The sequence below is a fragment of the Ustilaginoidea virens genome, chromosome 3 (genome assembly GCF_000687475.1).
Source record: "Ustilaginoidea virens chromosome 3, complete sequence".
Lineage (NCBI taxonomy): Eukaryota > Fungi > Ascomycota > Sordariomycetes > Hypocreales > Clavicipitaceae > Ustilaginoidea > Ustilaginoidea virens.
The window spans coordinates 5494092-5515541 of NC_057318.1; the positions used below are offsets into that span (position 1 = coordinate 5494092).

Consider the following 21450-nt stretch of genomic DNA (forward strand, 5'->3'; position numbering starts at 1 on the left):
AATATGCAACCACCGGGGGTTCTCCACCTATATTTGCTGTGTCTTTGCCAGAGCGGACGCGCGACCAGCTCACCAATGACATCATCGCGTATCGAGGGTTCCTAGGAGGCTTGATTTTTCGTCTCCATCAGTCTCTGGCGCCGTCAGTGCAATGGTGGACATCGTGCAAGGCACACACACGCACACTTGTCTTTGGGCGACTGCGGCCTCAAAACTCAGAAAAGGCAAATCCTGATTTCATCCCCCCTTGCGTGCATGCATTCTCATCCAGCTAATCTCCCCAAACGCCAAAACGCCGTAGTCGGGCGTTGGGCCCGTTCGCAAGAGAATTGAGATGCTATACATCTTCCCGCGCCGCTATGCATGTCCAAGAGTGCTCTCACCATCAGGCACGCCAGGTTCTACAAAGGTCCTCCACTGCGAAACGCGATCCATCCCTACCCCGGCGCCGTTCAATCCTGCCAAATCGGATGATCTGAGCCTGTGTTCCCGTTGGCCTCGTCTGCTTCTGGGCGGCGAGTGAATGTCTTTTTCGTCCTCGTAATCCCTTGGTATCCGCGCAACAACAGCTCTTTCCGATCGTGGTGTGTATGCTGAGGTATTGTACATTTCCCCTTCCAGACCGTGATGTCGTAGCGTACGTGCATGACCCTGGGGAGGGGCCGGGGCTGCAGGAGGAGGTGGAGGAGGAGGAGGAGGCGCTGGCGGTACCGCTCTCATCATGCCTACCGGGTAAATGGGTCCCGTCGCGGGAGGCGATCCCATTCCTGATCTACCCTCGGCCAGCCGGTCTGCAAGTCTGCGCTCTCGAGAGGTCTCAACCCGTGACCCTCGCGAGCGGTACGCATCGCCATGATCTGTTCTATCGTAGGCTCTCGGCCGGGATGATCTGTATCGACCGCCGTCATGTCTGTAGCCTTCATTTATATAATGTCCTGCCGCGTTGCTGGTGTTGTGAATATCCCCGACGCCGCCCATCAATCCTTGATCATGTTCGTCATAATAGTCGTCATCATACTCGTACTGCAGGTGCCGCGCCATGTCGGCGTCTTGGCTTTCCTGAACCCTTCTCATATGCATTTCCTCCTGATAGGTCCGGGGTCGGCGACGGATAGGCATCCTCGTCGTCTGGCCGAGTCCTGTGTGACCTCGTATCTCTACGGCTGAAGGTGGTCCGTTGCCACGGTAAACGTCGCCCAGGTCGCCTCGAATGTTGGGGACAGGTACGTCCGTGTCCTCTGGAAAATCTCCTCGTCGGTCGTCATCATTAAACCAGGGGCAGTCACAGTTTTTCCATTTCACTCCACATATCATACAAAACTGAGCACCACATCGACTGGAAAAAAAAAAAAAAAAGATGCTGTTCAGCCAAAGGTCGTCGTCATGGATCGGGAAACCAGGAAGAGGGTAGCAAAGCATTTAGGCGTGTCAGAGGGGTGGAACTCACCAAGTCATATGATTGCAGCCCTCCTTCAGTTCGACCAAAGCCCTGCATTTGTAACACCTCTTCCACCCCTCTTCCTTTGCTTGGGCTAGTAAATCAACAGTCGCTGGGTCGCTTGGGCACGGTCCCGCGCCATGCCATCGCCCGTTACATGTGCAGCACACCTTGGTCTTGCACCGACCGCATCGCGCAATTTTTCGACCGTCCTCACGTCTGATATTTGCTGGCTTGATCCATTCCCCGCACTTCCGAGACGGGCAGTATATTCGATTTTTGGTGGAAAATTCGGCAAATTTGCGGTTCCACGTCTTCTTGAAGCTAGGATCGAACAGCGTGTCGACGTGTTTGAGAGGGATATGATCTTGGGAACAACACCGTGGTGGCATGTGTTGTGGATCCGTGATGGAGAGCTTGAAGATGCGCTCGAGACAAGGACGACACATGGAGTGGCCGCACTTCAGCTTCGACGCCTTGGCTGCAGGTACGTCTCCCATGCAAATAACACATTCGACGCTGCTGAACGTTAGTTGTTCATCCTTGACTTGTTCAGACTCGGAGACTGAAGCGGGGTTGGCATACCGCTTTCTGTGGCTTCTGGTTTCCCTAACAATGTCTTGTCGCCTTGGGGGAGCTCCGAAGATGCTCCCTATGAAGCCGGCCGGATGACCTGACACAGAACCAGCTCTACTTCGACTCGATCCAACAGTGCTCGATCGTCTGGTTTTCGGCTGATCGAGTTGAATGACCTCGGCAGACCTGTAGCGTCTGTGCATCAACGGCCTATGCAGACCAGTTTAGTACCACTCGGATGCATGGCAGCGGGGACCATTGAAAATCATACCTCTTGCCGGATACAGGAGGTCTGGAGTCTTCAATCACGTCCGGTACGTAGCGCCGTGGCCCTTGGCGAGAGCAGACGCTCTGATCCAGCGTTCGCGAAGATTCAAAAGTTGCCGAGCCTGCGTCGCTAGCAGTATAGTGCTTCCTCGACCCCGAATCGTCTTCTGCATACGCTCGCCTCCTTCGCCGGCGATATCGCCTATCCAACGACGAGTCCATGTACTCATCGCGGCTAGGCTGTCGCCTGTTCCTGTAAGAGGCTGGCTCCTCTTCCACCTCTTCTACAACTTCTATATGATCGGCATCATCATCATCATCATCATCGCCATAAGCAAGCCCACTGGTGGCGCTCGAGTGTCCCGAGTATTCAAGCAGCACTCTTGCCGTCCTGCCGTACGCCGGGGAACGATCCCTTGTCGAGTATCTTCTGGGAGTCGCGTCGTAGTGCTCATCTGGGGCGAGACAGTTCACAGGTCGCCTGTAGGCATCAGTCGCCGACCTCTTCAGCAAAGTCACACCTGGCGGCGACGGCATTCTTGAGACAGGGTTCTCGTTACGCTTGAGGCTCCTCGAGACCGAAGGCCGGGCTTGACGGTGAGATGTCGTCCTACGCGGGGAGCTATGTACCTCGTCATCCCCAGGATGGGGCAACGAATCGGGCGCCGGTTCAGGCTCGGCGGTCCAGTCGAGGACATGGTCGTCATACCGTCTCGATCGGCCGGGCCTGTGGACACCATCCGCTGAGCCAATGCGTGACGCCCGCCCCATCTCCAAGCAGACCCAGGAACTCCGTTGGGCTCTGGTGGATATATCTCTTGGATTCGGGCATCCGTCGTCCCTCCCTCCAGCCTAGTGCAAGGTGAGACTTGGAGCTCGGGGTCGAAGAGATTCTCAAGATGCCCACACAAAGCCGGGCCTGGGTCAGCCCAAGTTGATTGGCGTGGCGTAGCTATGATGCTTTACGGGACGAGGGTGCAAGTAGCGTGTCCCCGACGACTGGAGAGCAGACTTGTGAGGGGGGGAATAATGGGCGAGAGCAGCCCTGTGAACCGCGAACCAGTCGAGGCTGTCTGCTGGGAAGGAAGGGGGGGGTGGTTGGTTTGCTGCGTCAAGCTACTCCAGCATAGCGGTGCTGATTGGATCTTTCAGGGGCGGGCTCCGTACGCATAACGACCCTTTTTGCGGATCTGAAAAGGAGCAGCAAACGGACAAAGGAACACGAGATTATGCCTCTGCATGCGGCCTGGAACAGCTGTTGTTGTCGGGCCGCAACGCTAATAAATATATAACACCTGCAGCGCACGGCGTGACTCGGTCATTCGTCGGGCCACTTTGCTCTGTTTAACCGGCCGGAAGGCTGGACAAAGAAGAAAGCAGGGTGAGTGACCCAAGATTCCCCGGTTGCGGTGCGTACAAGCGACGCAAACTCTGATTCTAGCAATGGTCGCGGGTCGCGAGGAGGAGGGTGTCTGTGCGTGTGCCTGAAGGTGACGACGGGGTCAAGCGTCATGCCTTGCCTGTTGGCTGCAGTCAAGTCCTCCAGGCTTGTGCTGTGTTGTGTTGTGCGTTGTGCGTGTTGTGCGTTGTGCGTTGTGCGTTGTGTGTTGTGTGTTGTGCGTTGTTGAGTTGTTGCGTTTTTGCGTTGCTGCGTTGTGCCCATGTGTGGTAAGGTCGGGTCAGGCTGAGGAGTGATGAGTGACGACGAGGCAGGGCAGGCCCCCGTGAGCCGTGCTCGAGCGCGGGTGCCAAACAAATTGCAACGGCTCAGCCTTTCTTTACCCTCTTTACCCCTGCCAAAGCCGGCCAAGTACTCCGTAGAAGAAGAAGAAGAATATGGCGAGAGAGGAGAGAGGAGAGAAGCCAGCCAAGAGTGATTGAGTGAGATTGAGTGAGTCGTTTTCCTTCTTTTCGAATTCCTTGTCCGTCACGCTCTAGCCGCCGGGGTCTTTCAGCCAAGTGATTTAGAATAATGCCCAGCCTGTCTCATGGCCTGTCTCATGGCCTGTCTCATGGCCTGTCTCATGGTGGCTGGATTGGTCGGGTACCTTGGGTACGGGGTGCACGTACTCCGTACCTAGCAATTTCGGGGAAGGAGGGAGGGGCAAGACGGGTGGTTGGCTGTACATGGCGCCAACTTTGTCAAGTGGCTGGTACTTGGGTACTTGGGTACTTGGGCTGAGGGGCGCCACAGGGTACCTGTACACGTTGCCTCCGAGCACGGAGACGGAGGACGGAGTAAGAGAGAATCTGAATTTGGCGCATCGCAAGGGCGGTGAGTGAAAGTTTGGCACTGATTCACCCGGTCCTGCTGGTCTCAAGTGCCCAAGGTACATTAGGTACCTACCTCCTACCAGACTGTTCCTCGTTCTCAGCGCGGTACAGGCTTTGCGTCCCTGGCATCTTCCCCCTTCAAACAAGTGCCAGCTTCTAGCACCTGCGCAGCAATTTGCAGCCTACAAGTTCACGCACTATGTAAGTACATACCAAGCAGAGTCCACCTCGACGAGACTCCTCCGTAACCCAGTCCAGAACCACAGCATCCCCGAGATAGAACTGCCCTGTCCCATGCCGACTCGTCATCCTCGGCAAGTGATGTCATCCCGCCGTAGCCATGACAAACAAACAATAGCAACGAGCCGCCCTCTGCTGACTGGACAAGGAAACGTGCTGTCTGCCATCTTCTCCCGAGTCCGTGCCGGCGTGCCGGCGTGCTGCGTTCCCCGTCTCAATTGAGTTCCCCTTGGAAGGATCGGGGTGGAGGATTGGGGAGGGGGAGGGGGAGGGGGCGGCCCGAACCCCCTAGGAACTTGGGAGTGAGGGGTGGCAGACGGGGTGGGCCCTACAGCCTATGAGATCACTGCCCAGAGGAGACCTCGCTCCTTCCCCCCGCTGTTGATGTCTGGTATAGTATGTACCTAACGTATTTCCTAGTCTGCTAGTATACCCTTTAATTTACGGGTTTCTATTGGCTTAAACCCTGGTCCGTTACAAAAGCTGCACCTTGACACAGTCAAAGGGATACTAGTGGTCAAGGTACATATATTTCGACATCATCACCCTCCCGCCCCAACTTCTATTCCGACAAGCCCTCCGCAACTGGCATCTTTCCCCGTGCTGTCAAGTTTGCATGCTCATTCATCGGCAACTGCCTGGCCACTGTTTTGGGAACCACCTCTCGAAATGAAACCACACAGCAACGCCGCAAACAGTTGGCCACGTGCAATGCATGCCCTGCGTCCTTCCTTTCATTGCTGCAAAACGTCTTCGCTTGCATTGCGTTTCGTTTCGTTTCGTTTCCATTCCTGCTCCTCATAAAAGAACTCCGTCACCCAGCGTCAATCATTTATTCATTCGCTCTCTCTCTCTCGCTTTATCCGCCACGTTGGTCAAGAAATTACGCAGCATGCTTGTCGAATTCTTGTGCTGCAGGCGTGCTTGTTCCTTTGGAATGAGACATACTATACGGAGCCTGCAAGGTGGGGGGAAATGCCGTTAATAACTGTTACCCATCTATTGGTGCTAGAACCACTCACCAGAACTTCCTTCGCATTGCAAATTCTCCAAGCCAGTTTCCGAACATTCCCATCAGCCAAGACCACGGCGGGGGCAAATTCAATACCAAATATTTCGCGAATGGCGTACACAATTCGCTTCGCATACTTGCCATCCCGCTCCACATGGCTGCCAAAGGGTTCATCAACGCTGCTTGGAGCAATGTCGGGATCTCTATCGAGACAGTTTTGCACGACGGGGAGAATCGCGGACTCGACGGCTTGCGCGTACGAAGCTTTGGATTCCAAGCTTACATAGTCCCCGGAATACTGCGAAATGCGAATCTCAAACGGCTCTGAGATGGCCATGACGTTGTGCTTGCCGTTGTGGTGGTACCGGAACTCGAACACACCTTGGGTCCACCACAGTTTATCCCCCTGGAACAAGACTTGACCCTCAACCATGCCCGGCTCGGAAGGGTCGCCCTTGGGCGATGGATGCTCCGAGCTAATGATGCTGCTATCCGCCGTCAATGCATCATAGCAACCTTCGTTGGTAGGGGCCCAGCGTCCAAGCGAGGGGACCTCGGTCGTGTCCCTTGAGCGGTTATCCGTCACCATGTACAATCCGATCCAGTCGCTTTTGCTGTGGTTCGCCGGCGCTCTCCAGTTCACTTTAAGCGGTGCTCCATACTCATAAACCATGGTCTTGACCGGCTTAGGAAACCGGCCGCTGAGGCTCTCTTTCCCTGTGGCACGATCGTTGATGGAGGACTGCTGCAGCTGAGTGCCGTCAATGAGAAGCGAGTACAGTTTCGAGTCAAAGCCCGTGAGGTCGGGGGATATCTTTGTGAGCGTAAGACGGGCTGGAGCAATGTTGAAGAGTGCCGAGGTATCCCGCACAATACTTTTGACCCCGGATGCGAACTTGGGACGGGCACTGTCGATAAAGTCCTCCACAAACTGGGTGGTCTCGTCCATGACCTTGTCGACGCTCTCTTGCCAGCCCTTGATGGGGACGGGGAGCGAGCGCTTGATGAACTTGGTCAGGCCAGCGTCCCCGCGAAGACCTCTGCCGTACACTTTTTGCATGTGCGGTCTTTCAATGTAGGAAATGTAAAACAGGGTCAGCAGCTGCGTGACAATGGCCATGATGAAAATGGACCTGCTCCAAGTGATGAGGGCTCCGCCCCAGACCCCAGCCGTTCCGAAAATTCTCTCGGGATTGTTGAGGAATCGGTAGATGGAGGTGTATGTGAGCTTGGCCTTTTGATCCCAAAAGAAGTCGCCACAAAACCAGCCAAACTCGCCGAGGGACTCGTACACGCTCAGAGCAGTCCACAATTGCAGAGCAATCAAGCCGCCACCGAGAACATGCTTGAGGAGCGCCAGGCCGTAGTTCCAATCCTGCGGGAGGGAATACATCTTGTAGCACGCAGCGACAAAGGAAGCATTGCACATGATCATGCTGATATGGTGCATGCCCTTCCATTGCCGCCACGCTTCGCCCGCGCTTTCGCCATACTTGAGGAAGTGACGAGTCCACATCTTGGTCTTGGACTGTCTGTCGAGAATAATACCCAATCCCAAGTGGTACCATGCACGCCACAGTAGCGCGTGAGCTACGAAGAAGGCTTGCCACACTGGCGACTTTGGGGTTGCCAGGGCAAGAAGGGCTACGTACAACGGCAAAAGAACGACGACGGAATCGGGGACTCTGAAAAGATCCATGTTTCGGAATCCAACCATGTTGTGAACGGGGATCAGTGATTCTTGCGGGGATGTGGGACCAGTAGCCAGGCGGTCGTCGGAGCTGCTGTCAACCACGTCGAGACTCTCCGTAGGATCACTTTGAAGTCGGGATAGGTCTCTCCTTCTCGGAAGAGGGGGGTTATACGTCTTTTCGATGTGAGGGTTCTCCACAGTCACGAGGAAGGCGAACTGGGCCGCGTGGGCGACTATGGAGATGAAGAGGACCTCGTAGCTGGCGGCCATCATAGAAATGCCGTAGTATCCGGCATAACCGATTGAGTACATGGGATGAGGTGCCATCTCGAACACGCCGTCAAACGTCAGGTCCTGGTCGATGAGATAGAAAAAGTCACCCCAGTACCAAGCAAAGTCCTTGACAACCCTGTGAGCATCCAACTTGACCCACAGATTAAATCCGACCAGGGCAATGCCCGTTGCCCAGCGAGCGATTCCAATAAGAGCGTGTTCCCCTTGAGGGGTACGGCCACACACAATAGCAAAGAGGCAATATGACACGAAATCACACATTAGGATCAAGTCGACAAATCGTCGAAAGACTAGCCATGTGTTGTACTCGAGTGGCGCGTCTTCAAACTTGTAGTCTTCTGGTATCTTGGCCTCGAGTTCTCGTTTGATCAGGTTGTAAAGCCAGGGCCGGGGATTTTGTCCGGTTTTCGGGTCCTCAAAGAGCTTCCAGCGCTTGGCCCAGGTGATGAGACGACGATGGTGCGATTGAACGTGTAGCAGGACGCCGATGCCAATATTGTAGCAACCTCGCCAGAATAAAAAGGTCAGGGCAAAGACGAATCGCTTCCATTCCGCTGGCAACAAGTATGCGGTTGCAATCATGGAAGCTAATATGGCGAGGACAATGGCGTCGGAGAGGTTCTTGGGCTGTCGAGGGTCCAACAGTTGCGAGACCATGTCGTGCGTGGTGGGCACAACGAAGACTGCCGAGTCAGAGAGACAGCTTGTTAGTTTCAACCTGCTCTCTCGGGTTGGCCATTCAACAGGTTATCCCAGACAATCGCTCACCTGTGCCATCTGGAGTTCGTCCATATGTCTTGGACCCCCGCTTGATCTTGGCATGACCAGATCCGTGATCGGATCCATGCTCAGATTCCAGGTTTTCTCCTGAAGTGGGTAGAGGAGAAGAGTCCGTGGTATGCCTCTGGCGGAGCTCAGACGCTTCCGCGTCAATGCCACCCGTTTTGCTCATGACTCGAATGGGCACTTGGAGAAAGCGGCTACCAGAGCATGAGAAGGTTTATTGCTCGACGAGAACAGAGCGGGAAACCGGGAACGGCATGAGATGAGGGGCAAAGCGGGATAAGGAGAGAAGAATGTGGGTTTTCTGTCACTCCAACTCTCCATACGACAGACAGGTGGGTTAGGTGGTTATTTTATCGGCACAACGCCTCAGATAAACGCTGGAGAAGCTGCTCACGTGCGAACCGCTACCGAACCCGTGACAATCGTGGACACCTAGCTGCTGCCAGGAGTTTAGTGTCTGCGCAGTTCTGGATCCCAGGCCTCTCGTCTAAATCCGTCCATACTTCCAACTTACAAGTTACCACAAGATGGCGTGCAACCAAGGACGAAGGTTTTTAAATTATGCGAGTGTGGCACTCCAGGTGCTAGCGATTTAATCGATGGCTGAAGAATCGACATTGCTCGTGGTTGATGCTGCCCCGGATAGGCCTTGGAAGGCCACGTGCGTCAAGTGAGGGTTTGGACTTTTTGTCCTATGTATTCAATTGTGCAATTGAAGGTCAACGGTTGGGAAGCCACAAACTCGGAGCTCGGATAATGCACTCGCTGTCAATGCAACACGTGAAGCCTGGTGCCAGCGAATCATGCTTGCAGCGGGCCAGCGGCAGTCCAGGCATAAACTTCTGCAGGGGCAACACAACCTACCTGATGTTCACCGCTCAATACCAGGTAGGAGGTACCTAAGGCAAAGCGGTGAGTTGTGACTTACACAAGTCGTCAACCTTGCAAAACGCAACGGGTACAAGAGCATTAGTAAGTTTTGGTAGTGCGTAGTGCATAGTACGTGCTTTGGTTGGCTTGGCTGGGTCTGATGGTGTGGCGGCTGTGGCCTTACGAGCATGGGGCTACACCAACCAATTGGAAAATTGCAGTCACCTGTACATGGCATAGTAGCATTGAAACAAGCTAAGAAAAGAATTGACCCCTTCCCTTGCGAATTCGGCTCTTTCCACAATCAACAGTCCCGTGGCTTTACTACCAGGTAGAAGGCACCTCCAGCGGGACATTGCTTGGCACACGGAGTACATCTACTCGCCGAGTAAGAAGATTTCCCAAGCGGATTGAAAACGTCGTAGCCAACCAGATAGGTATACATCCACCCCGCTCTTCTGTTTAGGGCTCTCTGCGTACAGCTTCCGCGTCCTGACCTGAGGTAGTCTATGCATAGGAGCTAGGAATCATTCGAACTTTTTTAGCTACTTAGTTTGGGAAGCAAAATGAACATTTTTTTACGAACGACCGAGACCAAATTTTGACGGCTTCTGAACATAAACCGTAAATAAACATGCTTTAACCCCAAATCCCTATACCCTGAAAGAAGGGAAAAAAATGAAACCTACTGGGCCTTCTTGGCAAACTCGACTCTGAGGATGAGATGCTTGAAACCGAATCCATCCATCTTGTTGCAAGCCTTGACCGCATCATCGCGGTCTGCGAAGCTGATGAAAGCGAATCCCTTGGCCATCCCTGTTTCCCTGTCCTTGGCAAGAAAAACTCTGGTGACTCTTCCGAACCGCTCAAACATATCCCGCAACTCTCCTTCCTCCGCCATTTCCGAGACCTACGTTCGCAGTCAGTTATGGAATGCCGGCCCGCATACTGTTCCGTGCAATGGCTTACGTTGGTGACACGCAGAGTGGCGAAATCGTCTCTTTCCCCAAACTTGGAGCCTCCCATCCGTTCGCCGGCAGCCCCAGCACGATCCCCTCGGAGAGCAGGAGGAACATAAGAGCCCTTCTTGGCGCCACCGGCACCGGCACCTGAGGCTCCAGGCTCCTCTCCCCCACCAGCTGCGGCGTCTGCGGCAGCAGTCTCTCCGATAGGGGCCATGGTATCCTTGTAAGGACATCTGGCTGTGAAATGCTCCCCGTTGCAGATACGGCACTTGACCTTCTTGTCCTTGAGTTTGTCCTTCATCGATTGGGAGTTGGGGTCCTGACTGTCGTCCTTGGCATCCTTGCGCCAGTTGATGCTTGGCCGGAAGATGATGTTCTCACCAACGGATGTGGTGTCGGGGGCAGGTCCAGCACCATCCTTTGCGCTGAGACCGAATTTTGACCAAGTTTTGCGGTCCGCGACTCGAGGATTCACGGTTTCCTTGTGTGTGACATAACGGACACGACGGGTCGTCTTCACTTTCTGTCCCTGATCGTTGTATCGGAATGTGATGATGGTTTTGGTTCCGTCCTTGTTGGAGATGGTCTGTGGTGGTGGTAGGTCGATGGACGGCTCCTCGATATCATCATCGTCGGCCCAGTCATGCCTAATGGTTGTTTGTGGTGGTGGGGTCAGCTCGTTTGACGGAACCTGGCAATGCGTCGTCGACTCACTTGGGCTTGGGCGGCGCAGGGGTAGCCATTCTTTACTTTTGCTCTGCGACTTGTATGAAGCGGTATAAAGAGACCTCTGATGGCTTTGAGAGTAGCACCGGTCGGTTTTGCGACAGAGAGTGGCGGCTTGGTCCTTGCAATGGTGAGATTTCTCTTGCAGTCACGAATTTCAACTTTTCGTGCGAATATTGGTCTACCGTGGGGCAAGGCCAGGCCGAGCCACACTGGGCAGATGTGGCTTGTCAACGCCACGTGATTGGCAAAGTAGCTCGCTGCCGAATGAAAATGAAAGCAAAATAACGACAAACAAAGTTGACACTATCCATCGCTGTTCATTCTTTCTACGGTCTACGGTGATGATTTCGCAATTATTACAAATGCGGGGGCCGAGATTCGAAGAAGGATTTTCTCAAACACTCTTGGTTGTCGCGACAGCGTAAAATAGTAAAATAAAATAATCTTTGTTCCGCAGTTGTGCGGAGCAAAGTCCCATTTGAAAGGAGCTTTGTTGTATTTCAAAGGCTTCCGGGAAATGACGGATTATTAGCATCCACCAAAAGTCGAAAGTTTCGAATTTAAAAAAAAAAAAAAAAAGGTTCGAGTCGGTGGCGTCGCGACGGCATCTCTTTCCGGCCAGTGACTCCTTGATTCCACCCACCAGAATACAAAGGTTCAGTAGCCAAGCGTGGCGCAGCAGCCGCAAGCCTCACAAGTCTTACGTACGGGTACGACGAAAGCGAGAAGTCCTTGGTTGGAACTTGGAAGGCCCTACTTGGCGCCGAGGAAAGTCCTGTGACACGTCGACCCAACTCCATCCAAGGCTTCGAAAACTCAAAAACCCGTATTTTACCTCTCCGATGCGCACTTTGCTCGCATTGCAACCGCATATCGCAACTCCTGATTCCTTCAAAAAGGCTCCTTGTCCTCGCCTTCCCACCCTCGACACCTGATCCATCGTCTTTCGCCATGGCTACCAAGGGTGAAGGACCTCCCCCCTACGCCGGATCTCCGCCACCGCTGGCTCCCAAACCCACGTATGACGGCTCACCAGCGGCGTTCCCTGGCAGCCAGCAAGGCTTTCAACCTCCGGCTCAGCAACAGCCTTACAATCAACCACAGCAGCAGCAAAGCTACTATCAGCCAGGGCCGCAGATGGGTTACCCCAACCAGCACCAAGGACCTTATCCTGCGGGCCAAGGTCCATATCCTCCGCAAGGACAATACGGGCCTCCTCAGGGACAGTATGGACCCCCTCAGGGCCAATACGGTCCAGGCTACGGTCCTGGCTATGTTCCACAAGAGCGACGAGATAATAAGTCGGGCATCATGACTGGTTTAATGGCTGGTTTGGCGTGCTGCTGTTGTTTGGACTGTCTTTTCTAGGATGCTGAACCACAAGCCCTCGTTCGCCCTGGGGCAAAGTGTATGTGGGAAAATGTATGGCAAACCATCCAGGGCATAAAAACACGAGCGCACCACCATTGCCTCTCCACCTTCTTGACCCTCTTACAACCGGAGACGGTCGACGGGCGGCTCGGGACATGTTTCTCGTCGTCTTTTGATCAATCGCCGCGAATCGTTCTTATTATATCATAGTCGGAAGGAACTGGATGATTTGCACCCCTGGCTTGTCTGGCTTGCATCTTGCCAACACCCCTTCTCCGGCAAGGCGTTGGAAAGGGAGTTTTCATGCGTGCTTCTGCATGACATTACCTGTGCGAGTAGCTCTAGCTCAACATTGTTCTAGGTAGGAGGGTACTGCCGCGTAATCAAAAGACTTTGTTTCGTAGCGAGGTGCTGGTGCAAGGGAGCCTTTTTTGTGATTTGGAATGGATGTTGAGAATGCCGAGGTTGGGGTCATGAAACAATCAACCTTGGATAGAGAGGGGCTGCTAGCAAGTTTCATTGGCCGCCGAAAGCTGATGGAAGTTGCTGGATCATCCCAGTGCCTGACTGGAGGCTCCTGACTGGAGGCTCCTGACTGGAGGCTCCTGACTGGAGGCTCCTGAGGCCTTCAAGTGCTCAAGCCAGTCAGTTAGAGTATGCCTGGCATCAATTATTATTGATGGAAACAGGCGCTAGTGGCCCGCTGTAGGATCGACGAGGGCCTCAAGCAACAGAGCGTCTGGTGCCACGTGTCAGACGCTGGCCAGGGCGCTTCCATTGCTGTGACCGCTCGATCAGGAACAAATGAACAAATGAAAAAAATCAAATGATGGGGACCGGTAGCCGCCGGCGGCCTCTTGACCCTCGGACGACACATACGGAGTACACAGTATCAATTGTCTCGTCCGTTTGTCAGTGGCCAGGTTCCTTCAATGGTTCCCCACATGCCCAGTCAGGCACTCCCAGAGTCCCAGGCGCCTCCCAGGCACCTCCCCTCCCAGGCGCTACTCCGGAGTCTGGGCTCCGCAGGTGCCTGTAGCACGTAGGTGATGCGCTGCTAGATGCTGCTGTGGTACCTGGGGCGTATCGACACCAAACGTCATTGGCCGCTTGCCAGTTCAAACTGAACAAAGTCCAAGCCTCTAGCGTCATCGTGCCTTTTGTTGCAACCAGACACGGCCGGCCCTGGCCGTACTACACACTCTCTACTCAGATCTGGGCCATTCCTTGCAAGCGTGCCGATTCATGACGCACCAGACCAGACTTTGTTGTCTGGTGCACTACACTACTCCGCACTGGCACGCTTCACTACTACATGTACCTAACCTACCTGTATCCAACCAGCTGGTGCCTCTCCCCTCGTTGCCTCGCCTCCTGTTACTTGCCCCCAGCTCCCTTCATGTCTCGGCCCTCGTTTCATATTGTTCTTCCTTGACTTGTCGGTCGTCGACCAGACCTTCTGTCTCCATGGAATCGCACTGTCACGTCCTTTATTTTTGCCGTGCGCTTTATGAATTTTAACTATTTTTGCAACTCCTGGATTGCCCTTCATCATTCCCTCATCAATCGACCTGACGACCGCCTCGCCCCTTGCGCCCGCCGAGGCAGCATACATTAAACCTCGAATTCCTACAACGGCAGCCGTCGTGGAAGACTGGCACGTAGGCTGCCAAGCTCCCGACTAACCATGTCGTCTCCTATTCCAGAAGGATCGGAATTGAGTCACCGGATTTGGTCCGCTGCGTCGCAACATGTAGCGGTTTTTGCTAGAGCTACCAGCACGTCGTCGTTGCCGTCGCCGTCGCCGACATCGCCGGCGAATCCTAACGACAAGCAAGGTCTGGGAATTGTCAACTTTTTGACAGCCCTGGGCGTGGCCGTAGCGATTTTTTCTGCTCAACTTACCTTGTTTGCCCTTTTGAGAAACAAATTGGCAAGAATTTTGTATGAAACGGCGAAATCCCCTGCTCCACTTGTGCTTGGTTTGCTAACTTGCAGCTTCTTGTCTAGTAAGCCCAAAACATATCTTGTTCCCGAGCGAGAGCGTACTGATTCACCACCGAGAAACCTCATTCCTATGATTCGAACACTGGTCCTCTATCGTGATCGTGATGTCATCAACAAGTGTGGTCTGGACGCCTATTTCTTCCTCCGGTATCTCAAGACGCTCCTCGTCATATTCATACCCATTTGCCTAGTCGTGCTGCCGATTTTGATACCCATCAACTACGTCGGAGGCAGAGGCCATAACATCGACTTTGATGGGAGAAACAGGTCCAGTTCCGCTCAATCTAGTCAAACTCCCACAGGCCTCGACACCCTCGCCTGGGGTAATATTAGCCCACAAAAGACAAGTCGATACACTGCCCATCTCGTCATGGCCATCTTGGTTGTCATATGGGTTTGCACCGTCTTCTTCTTCGAGCTGAGAGTTTACATCAAAATTCGCCAGGATTATCTCACCAGTGCCGAACATCGTCTCAGAGCGTCTGCTACCACTGTGCTCGTCAACTCGATCCCGAAGAAGTGGCTCTCAGAAGAGGCGCTTCGCGGACTGTTTGATGTTTTCCCGGGAGGGATTAGAAACATCTGGTTGAACAGGGACCTGACCTTGCTTCTGGATAAGATCTCTCACCGAGACAACATACATAAGCAGCTCGAATCCGCCGAGACGGAGCTCATCCAGACTGTCAAGAAGGCACAGTTGAAGCAGCAAAAGGCGCAGGAGAAAAAAACTCGTCGGACGCTCCATCTCGGTGCGCTGACGAAAAAAGAACAGGCTGCTCGAGATGCGGAAAAGGATGCCGAAGCCGATCGCTCAGCTCGTGTCGAGTCAGGTACTGATGCCGGGCAGAGTCAAGACGTCCCCCACACCATTGACGCCGGTGTTCGCGAATCCCGCATGGACAGCCGGGGCAGGGACCACAGTCGGGAACACTCATCAAAGAGTACTGAAGAGCGCTCAACTCCCCTTCGTACGGTTGGTGCTGGTTTGAAAGGCGTAGCTGGAGCGGCCGGGAAGGCGAGCCGAGGTTTGAATGACGCCATTGCGACAAGCAATGGATTTATGGAATTGAATCCAGCAGCGCCAGTGTCTCACAACCAGAATACCTCCTCCCCGCCCGCCGTCAACTCGCTAGATATGCCACGGAGCAACTCTCCCGAAGGCTCGCTGCTCACTGCCAGCTCTCAGAAGGCGACTAAGAGACCGCACGGTGCAGGACACAGCATGGAGAACACCGTTCGAAAACTAGACAACATTGAAGACATGTATGTGAACGAGAGCCCCAAATTCTGGCAGTTTTGGAAGCCGCCTCCCGGTTCCTATGCCTCGCCCGTGCCACAGGGTGACGGAGCAGCGTCGGATGATGCCAAGGATGCTTCCGTTTGGAAGCAGCTGAAAAATGCCGTGCCATTTCTAGGCTCGAAGGAGGAAGAGTTCAAATACGATGAGGCTTACGAGTCGGAATACAAGATTGACATGGATACGGATGCCGTCTGGACAAGATACATCAAAAAGGGCAGACGGCCTACGCATCGCCTTCCTCTCTTCGGCGTCGACTGGTTATTTGGAGTACCCCTCATCTCAAAAAAGGTCGATACAATATACTGGTGTCGACAAGAACTTGCCCGGCTCAATCTGGAGATTGAAGTAGATCAGAAACACCCTGAAAGATTTCCCCTGATGAATTCCGCCTTCATCCAGTTCAACCATCAGATTGCCGCTCACATGGCTTGCCAAAGCATCATTCACCACTTACCAAAGCACATGGCTCCCCGCATGAACGAGATCTCGCCTCGTGATGTACAGTGGGGCAACATGGCAATCGGTTGGTGGCAGGAATGGGTTCGGACCTTTGTAGTGGTCGCCATTGTCATGGCCATGTGCATCTTGTGGAGTGTTCCTGTGGGTTGGACTGCTGCTCTCGGCCAAGCAGATTCCCTTCTCAGGACTGGTGACTGGTTCAAGAGTATCGAAAAAAGCAAGGCATTGGCGAACATTGTCAAAGCCATCTCGGGAGTCCTGCCAGCAGCGATTCTGGCACTCTTGCTTTTCCTAGTTCCTCTAATATTCGGCTTTTTGGCCGGCTTTCAAGGCGCCAAGACTGGTTCTCAAAAGTCGGAGTTCGTCCAGATATATTACTTCGTCTTCCTCTTCGTACAAGTCTTCTTGGTTGTCTCGATTGCGTCCTTTGTCTTCAAAACTCTGGGCCAATTCGTGGACAATGTCAAGGAGCTGTCCAGTGTGACGTACGTCCTCAATATTCTCGCAAAGAACCTTCCGTCTGCTGCCATCTACTTTTTCTCCTACATGATTCTGCAAGCTCTCTCAACTAGTTCCGGTACTCTACTGCAGGTCGGCACCTTGTTTATGTGGTTCATCATGGCACCTGTGTTGGACAGCACGGCGAGAAACAAATGGACGAGGAACACTTCTCTCAACCAAGTCAACTGGGGCGCTGTTTTCCCCGTTTACACCAACTTTGCTTGCATCGGTATAATTTACTGCGTGATTGCGCCCTTGATTTCCATCTTTGCAGTCATCACGTTCAGCTTGCTTTGGCTGGCACAGAGGTACGCGATGCTGTATGTCAACAGGTTCGAGGTCGACACCGGCGGAGTCCTTTACCCTCGAGCGATAAACCAAACTTTTACCGGCTTGTATTTCATGGAGCTCTGCTTGGCGGGACTGTTCCTTATTGTGGTGGACGGTAACGGCAACCGGACCTGCACGATACAAGGCGTCATCATGATTGTGGTTTGCATTTTGACTGTGTGGTATCAAGTCATGCTCAACAAGGCCTTCTCGCCCCTTTTTCGCTATCTGCCGACCACGTTTGAAGATGAAGCCGTGCTTCGGGACGAGGCGTTTCAACGCGCCCAGGATATCCGCTTCGGGCTGGTTCAAGAAGAAGACGGAACCTGTGCAGACGCAGACGCAGACGCAGACGTCCAGGAGGTGGACAAGGCGCCCAAGATTTCGGTGGACAACAAAGATGTCGAGTCGAACGACTTGGAGAAGGATCGGCCGGACGGTTCGCACCAACTTTTCAAGCCGGTCAGGCAGGTCGGGACGTGGGCCAAGGCCGGGGGTCGGCAGGTGGAAACTTGGGCCAGAGGAGGTGGCCATCAACTGCGCAAGCTCAAAGAAATGAACGACAACTCCAAAGCTGCGCAATACAGGCGACAACGACGGAAAAAGGATCTGGAAGCGCAGAGAGCAATCGGCGCCGCCCTGTACGGCGGCATGCACGACGACATTGAAGACCTCACTCCCAGCGAACGAGACGCCTTGACCCAGCACGCCTTCCTGCACTTTGCTCTCCGGGCGCGCAGGCCGACTGTGTGGATCCCGCGGGATGACGTGGGGGTCAGCGACGACGAAATCCGTCGGACTCACGCCTTTAGCAAGCATATATGGATCAGCAACGACGGCACAGCCCTCGACAGTAAGACTCGGGTCGTGTACGGCAAGAACCCCCCCGACTTTTCCGAGGTGGACATTATCAACCTGTAGAAGCGACAGACAAAGACGTGGACCTCATTAACCTTGTAGGAAACGATCCAAGAGGGAAGGAGAGACGAGAGAGTTGCGGCGGTGCCTGGCGGGCCTCTTTTTGACTACATGATGCGAATATATATACATTTCACCGGGATGCACAGCGGAGATGGGGAGAAGGGGAGTTGGGATTGGATAGTCCCCAGCTTCAAAACCCGAGGCGCGAGGCGGCTGAAAACTTACGGCGGTATTTTTTTTTTGGGAGAGTTGTTGTTTGTTTGGACAACTCCATCGCATAGCGTGCGGCATTTCGACACTTGCGGCGGCGACTCGGTACCCAGTCCCTGCCCTGATATTTCTTTTTTTTAGCCCTACAGTTATTCTAGCCATAGATAATGAGATATTGTAAGACTTGGTGTTGAGGCCGCGGTTTGTGTGCGTCTTGACGTGTATATACTCGCGTATAAGCATGGAGAGACGCTATGTAATTGCTAGGGATGACGGACCATTGCTGGTGGTAGATGCTCTAAATTTACAATCCGGAGACTTGTCGCCCCTTATATATGTATACCTCTGACCCAAGCGAATCTAGTCTAGTTGGCAAAAAAGTAAAACACCCCGATGAAAAACATAAAAGGAAAGATAAAAAACCCCCCCCCCCCGAAAAAAAAAACGCCGAATGTTATAAGAAACTGATGATACGCCTTTCCATCTCCTCTAAGCGTGGGCCGGCAGGGCCTTGTCTCGCATGCCATGTCTACGTGGTCAGTCGCTGTTGCCTTCCCTCGGCCATGGTTTCCTCCAGTTCCTTGCGAACAATTTCGTTGAAATGATCCGGGTTGTCGAGATATAAGTGGTGACCGGCCCCGGGAACGACGAGGACACGCACGCTGCCCTTCTCGTCGCGTTGCTCCTGGGGGGTGCCGTGGAGAAGGGCTTTGGCGCGCGCCTCGTTGAGCTTCTGCTCAGCGGCGAGGCCGCCCGCAACATCCATCCAGTCGTTCTCGCCGTACATGAAGACGACGGGGATGCCCGTCTCGCGGACGGCGGCTTCGGCGCCGTCGGGCTGGCGGATGGGCTGGCGGCCCACCTGGTGGATGCGGTTGATGACGGGGCGGCGGGCGTAGGCGCCAGGGGCGAGGATGTACGCCAGCGCGTACTCCCCGCTGCCCTTTTGCTTGAAGATGGAGAAGGAGTAGTCGTGCAAGGCCTTGGCCTCGTCGGCGGGCAGGTGGCTGAAGCGCCGGGAGCTCCAGCCCGAGACGAATCGAGGCCCAAGGGGTCCGGCCATGCGGACGATGCTGAAGGGCGAGACGTTTGCGTCCCACAGCCAGACGAGCCAGCTGGGCAGCGGCCGCTGGGGAGCGTTCGGCTGGCCCTGGGCGGCCACGTGGTTGGGGTTGCTGGCCGAAGCATGTGCGCGACGGCTGGCAGTGGCAGTGGCAGTGGCCTGGTCCTGCAGGACTTCGTTTTCAAACGTGGATTCCGGGGGCTCCGGCAGGGATGCGTTGACGGCGTACGGGTTTTCGGGAATGCCGACGGGGGAAGCGAGAAGGAGCTTGTTGAGGTGGCCGGGATACTTGAGGGCGTACGAAACGGCCAGGTAGCCGCCGAGGGAGTGGCCCAGCAGCGTGAAGCGCTCGATTTTCCTTGCTTTGCGCCATTCCTCGAGCGCGTCGACGAACCAGTCCTCGGCCTCGGTGACCTTGTCCTGCTTGTCCCGGGCGTGGATTTTGAAGGGAGGCCTCGAGGAGTTTCCCATGCCGAGCATGTCCAAGGCGTACAGCCTGAGACCGGGCAGGCGCGTGATGGGCTCAAAGTTCTTGTAGAAGAAGCCCAGGCCGGCGCCGTAACCGTGGAGCATGACGAGCGTCTCCTCGACGTCCTCTCCATGCCGCTGGATGCATATCTCGTTGAGGGCGCGGTTCCGACCGGACAGCTGCACCAGCGACTGGCGCCACGTCCTGGTGCCGAACGGGTCGGGCTTGCGGGTCGCGGGCGAGGCGGCAGATGCGGCGAGACCGTCGACAGCTTCCTTGACGTACGGCATCAAGGAGAGGACGGAGCGCTCGGCGAGCGGCGGCGTGACGCTAGTCCACTGGCATGTTTGGCATTCTGTCAGCTGGTGTTGCCCGGGGGGGGGGCTTGCTTGGGAGGAACAGCTCGACGGCGCAGGTGTGGTAGTGGTAAAAGAAAACGTACCCATTGATACACGGCGTCCTTGTAACCCAGAGGGAAATAAGCGGATGGAGCTTGCGGCGGAGGTTTCGGCGGCTCGGGGCGATTGGAAACCTGGAGGTTGGACGACATTGGGAGGGCGGGTCGCGGTGCGAGGCGGCGGGACGGAAACGGTGGCGACGGCGGCGACGGCGACTCTGGTGGTGGTGGTGGTGAGGGTGTCTGCGATGCTGGCGGAACGGATGGTGTTGTTGGTCCTGGACTTGATGCGGTCCGCGGTCGAAGCAGCGCCGTAAGAGCGGCCTGGTGCTTGAGCATCGGCCGCCCCTGGCAGCAGGCGGGCAAGCTGGACGCTTCTTATGGGCGGGGTGCGCACCACGGACGCAGACGCTGGTAGCACGGCGTCGACTGCGGAAGGTGAATCAGGAGCAGCCCGGAGATATGGAGATATGGAGATGGAGATTGCGCAGATATGGTACGTACTCCACTCCGTACAGTACATGTGCATAGTACAGCACACGTAACGTCCGCCCGCACAGTGCGGACGATATATATTGCGTCATGGCCGGTTGGCATGGAGCGGGCTGGCGGGGGCTGCGTTCAGGCTCAGGTTTCATGCCGGTTGAGGCGGGCACAGGCAAACGCAGGGCAATCGCAAGCAACAAGTCCGCTGGCATCAAAAAGCCACTTGCCAAGGGACCTCCTTTTGGCGCAAGGAGGTACGGATGCGCGACGCGTGGGCTTCTCCCACGGCACGGAGTACGGAGTACTGTACTTGCGGTCGGTCTGTATGTAACTCCGTGCGCCGCAAGTACTCCGCACTCCGCCCTCCGCGCAAGCTGCTGCATTACATAATAAGACAAGGCGAGGGCACTTGCCACCAACCAATTACCTACCGCACCGGCCTTTTCGTTCAGCTGGCCATGACGCATTTGCCGGCTGGCTGGTCGCGCGTAGCAACTCACTTGGCACGTACTGTGTACGCAACGCCCCCCGCACACACGGACAAATCGCCGCGGGCTTTTTCTTTTCCCTCTCGGCTGGGGCAGACGCGACGATTTGCACCGCTGGCATCGGCGTTGCCGCATCGACGTTGCGCATCTACGGTCCCGTTCCCAACGTCGCCCCCGCGAACAAAAGGTCCTGAGCGACCCTGAGCGACCCTGAGCTACCCTGAGCGACCGTGCGCACCCCTTTGAGCCATCCTCGCAATTACCGGCTGTCGGCGCGCCCTCGTTGACGCGAGACTCTGCGCAA

General features: G+C 54.9%; 6 protein-coding genes across 6 annotated transcripts; 2 read left to right on the top strand and 4 right to left on the bottom strand.

Moving 5' to 3' along the window:
• Positions 1-357: 357 nt before the first annotated feature.
• Positions 358-2818, bottom strand: UV8b_04391 (uncharacterized protein; the record flags this gene model as incomplete). The annotated part of the gene is made up of 5 exons (XM_043141889.1): positions 358-1336; positions 1448-1550; positions 1656-1957; positions 2024-2224; positions 2286-2818. 5 exons carry the CDS (start codon positions 2816-2818, stop codon positions 358-360), a joined length of 2118 nt encoding a protein of 705 aa, XP_042997823.1.
• Positions 2819-5678: 2860 nt separating this feature from the next.
• Positions 5679-8746, bottom strand: UV8b_04392 (uncharacterized protein; the record flags this gene model as incomplete). The annotated part of the gene is made up of 3 exons (XM_043141890.1): positions 5679-5753; positions 5818-8477; positions 8563-8746. 3 exons carry the CDS (start codon positions 8744-8746, stop codon positions 5679-5681), a joined length of 2919 nt encoding a protein of 972 aa, XP_042997824.1.
• A 1389-nt stretch (positions 8747-10135) lies between these two features.
• UV8b_04393 (uncharacterized protein) lies at positions 10136-11158 on the bottom strand (the record flags this gene model as incomplete). The annotated part of the gene is made up of 3 exons (XM_043141891.1): positions 10136-10360; positions 10420-11062; positions 11130-11158. The coding sequence occupies 3 exons, from the start codon at positions 11156-11158 to the stop codon at positions 10136-10138; spliced, it is 897 nt and encodes a 298-aa protein (XP_042997825.1).
• A 937-nt stretch (positions 11159-12095) lies between these two features.
• UV8b_04394 (uncharacterized protein) lies at positions 12096-12459 on the top strand (the record flags this gene model as incomplete). Its single annotated transcript, XM_043141892.1, has 2 exons — positions 12096-12108; positions 12197-12459. The coding sequence occupies 2 exons, from the start codon at positions 12096-12098 to the stop codon at positions 12457-12459; spliced, it is 276 nt and encodes a 91-aa protein (XP_042997826.1).
• A 1743-nt stretch (positions 12460-14202) lies between these two features.
• On the top strand, positions 14203-18033 carry UV8b_04395 (uncharacterized protein; the record flags this gene model as incomplete). Its single annotated transcript, XM_043141893.1, has 2 exons — positions 14203-14459; positions 14526-18033. 2 exons carry the CDS (start codon positions 14203-14205, stop codon positions 18031-18033), a joined length of 3765 nt encoding a protein of 1254 aa, XP_042997827.1.
• A 739-nt stretch (positions 18034-18772) lies between these two features.
• UV8b_04396 (uncharacterized protein) lies at positions 18773-20325 on the bottom strand (the record flags this gene model as incomplete). Its single annotated transcript, XM_043141894.1, has 2 exons — positions 18773-20113; positions 20218-20325. 2 exons carry the CDS (start codon positions 20323-20325, stop codon positions 18773-18775), a joined length of 1449 nt encoding a protein of 482 aa, XP_042997828.1.
• Positions 20326-21450: the final 1125 nt, after the last annotated feature.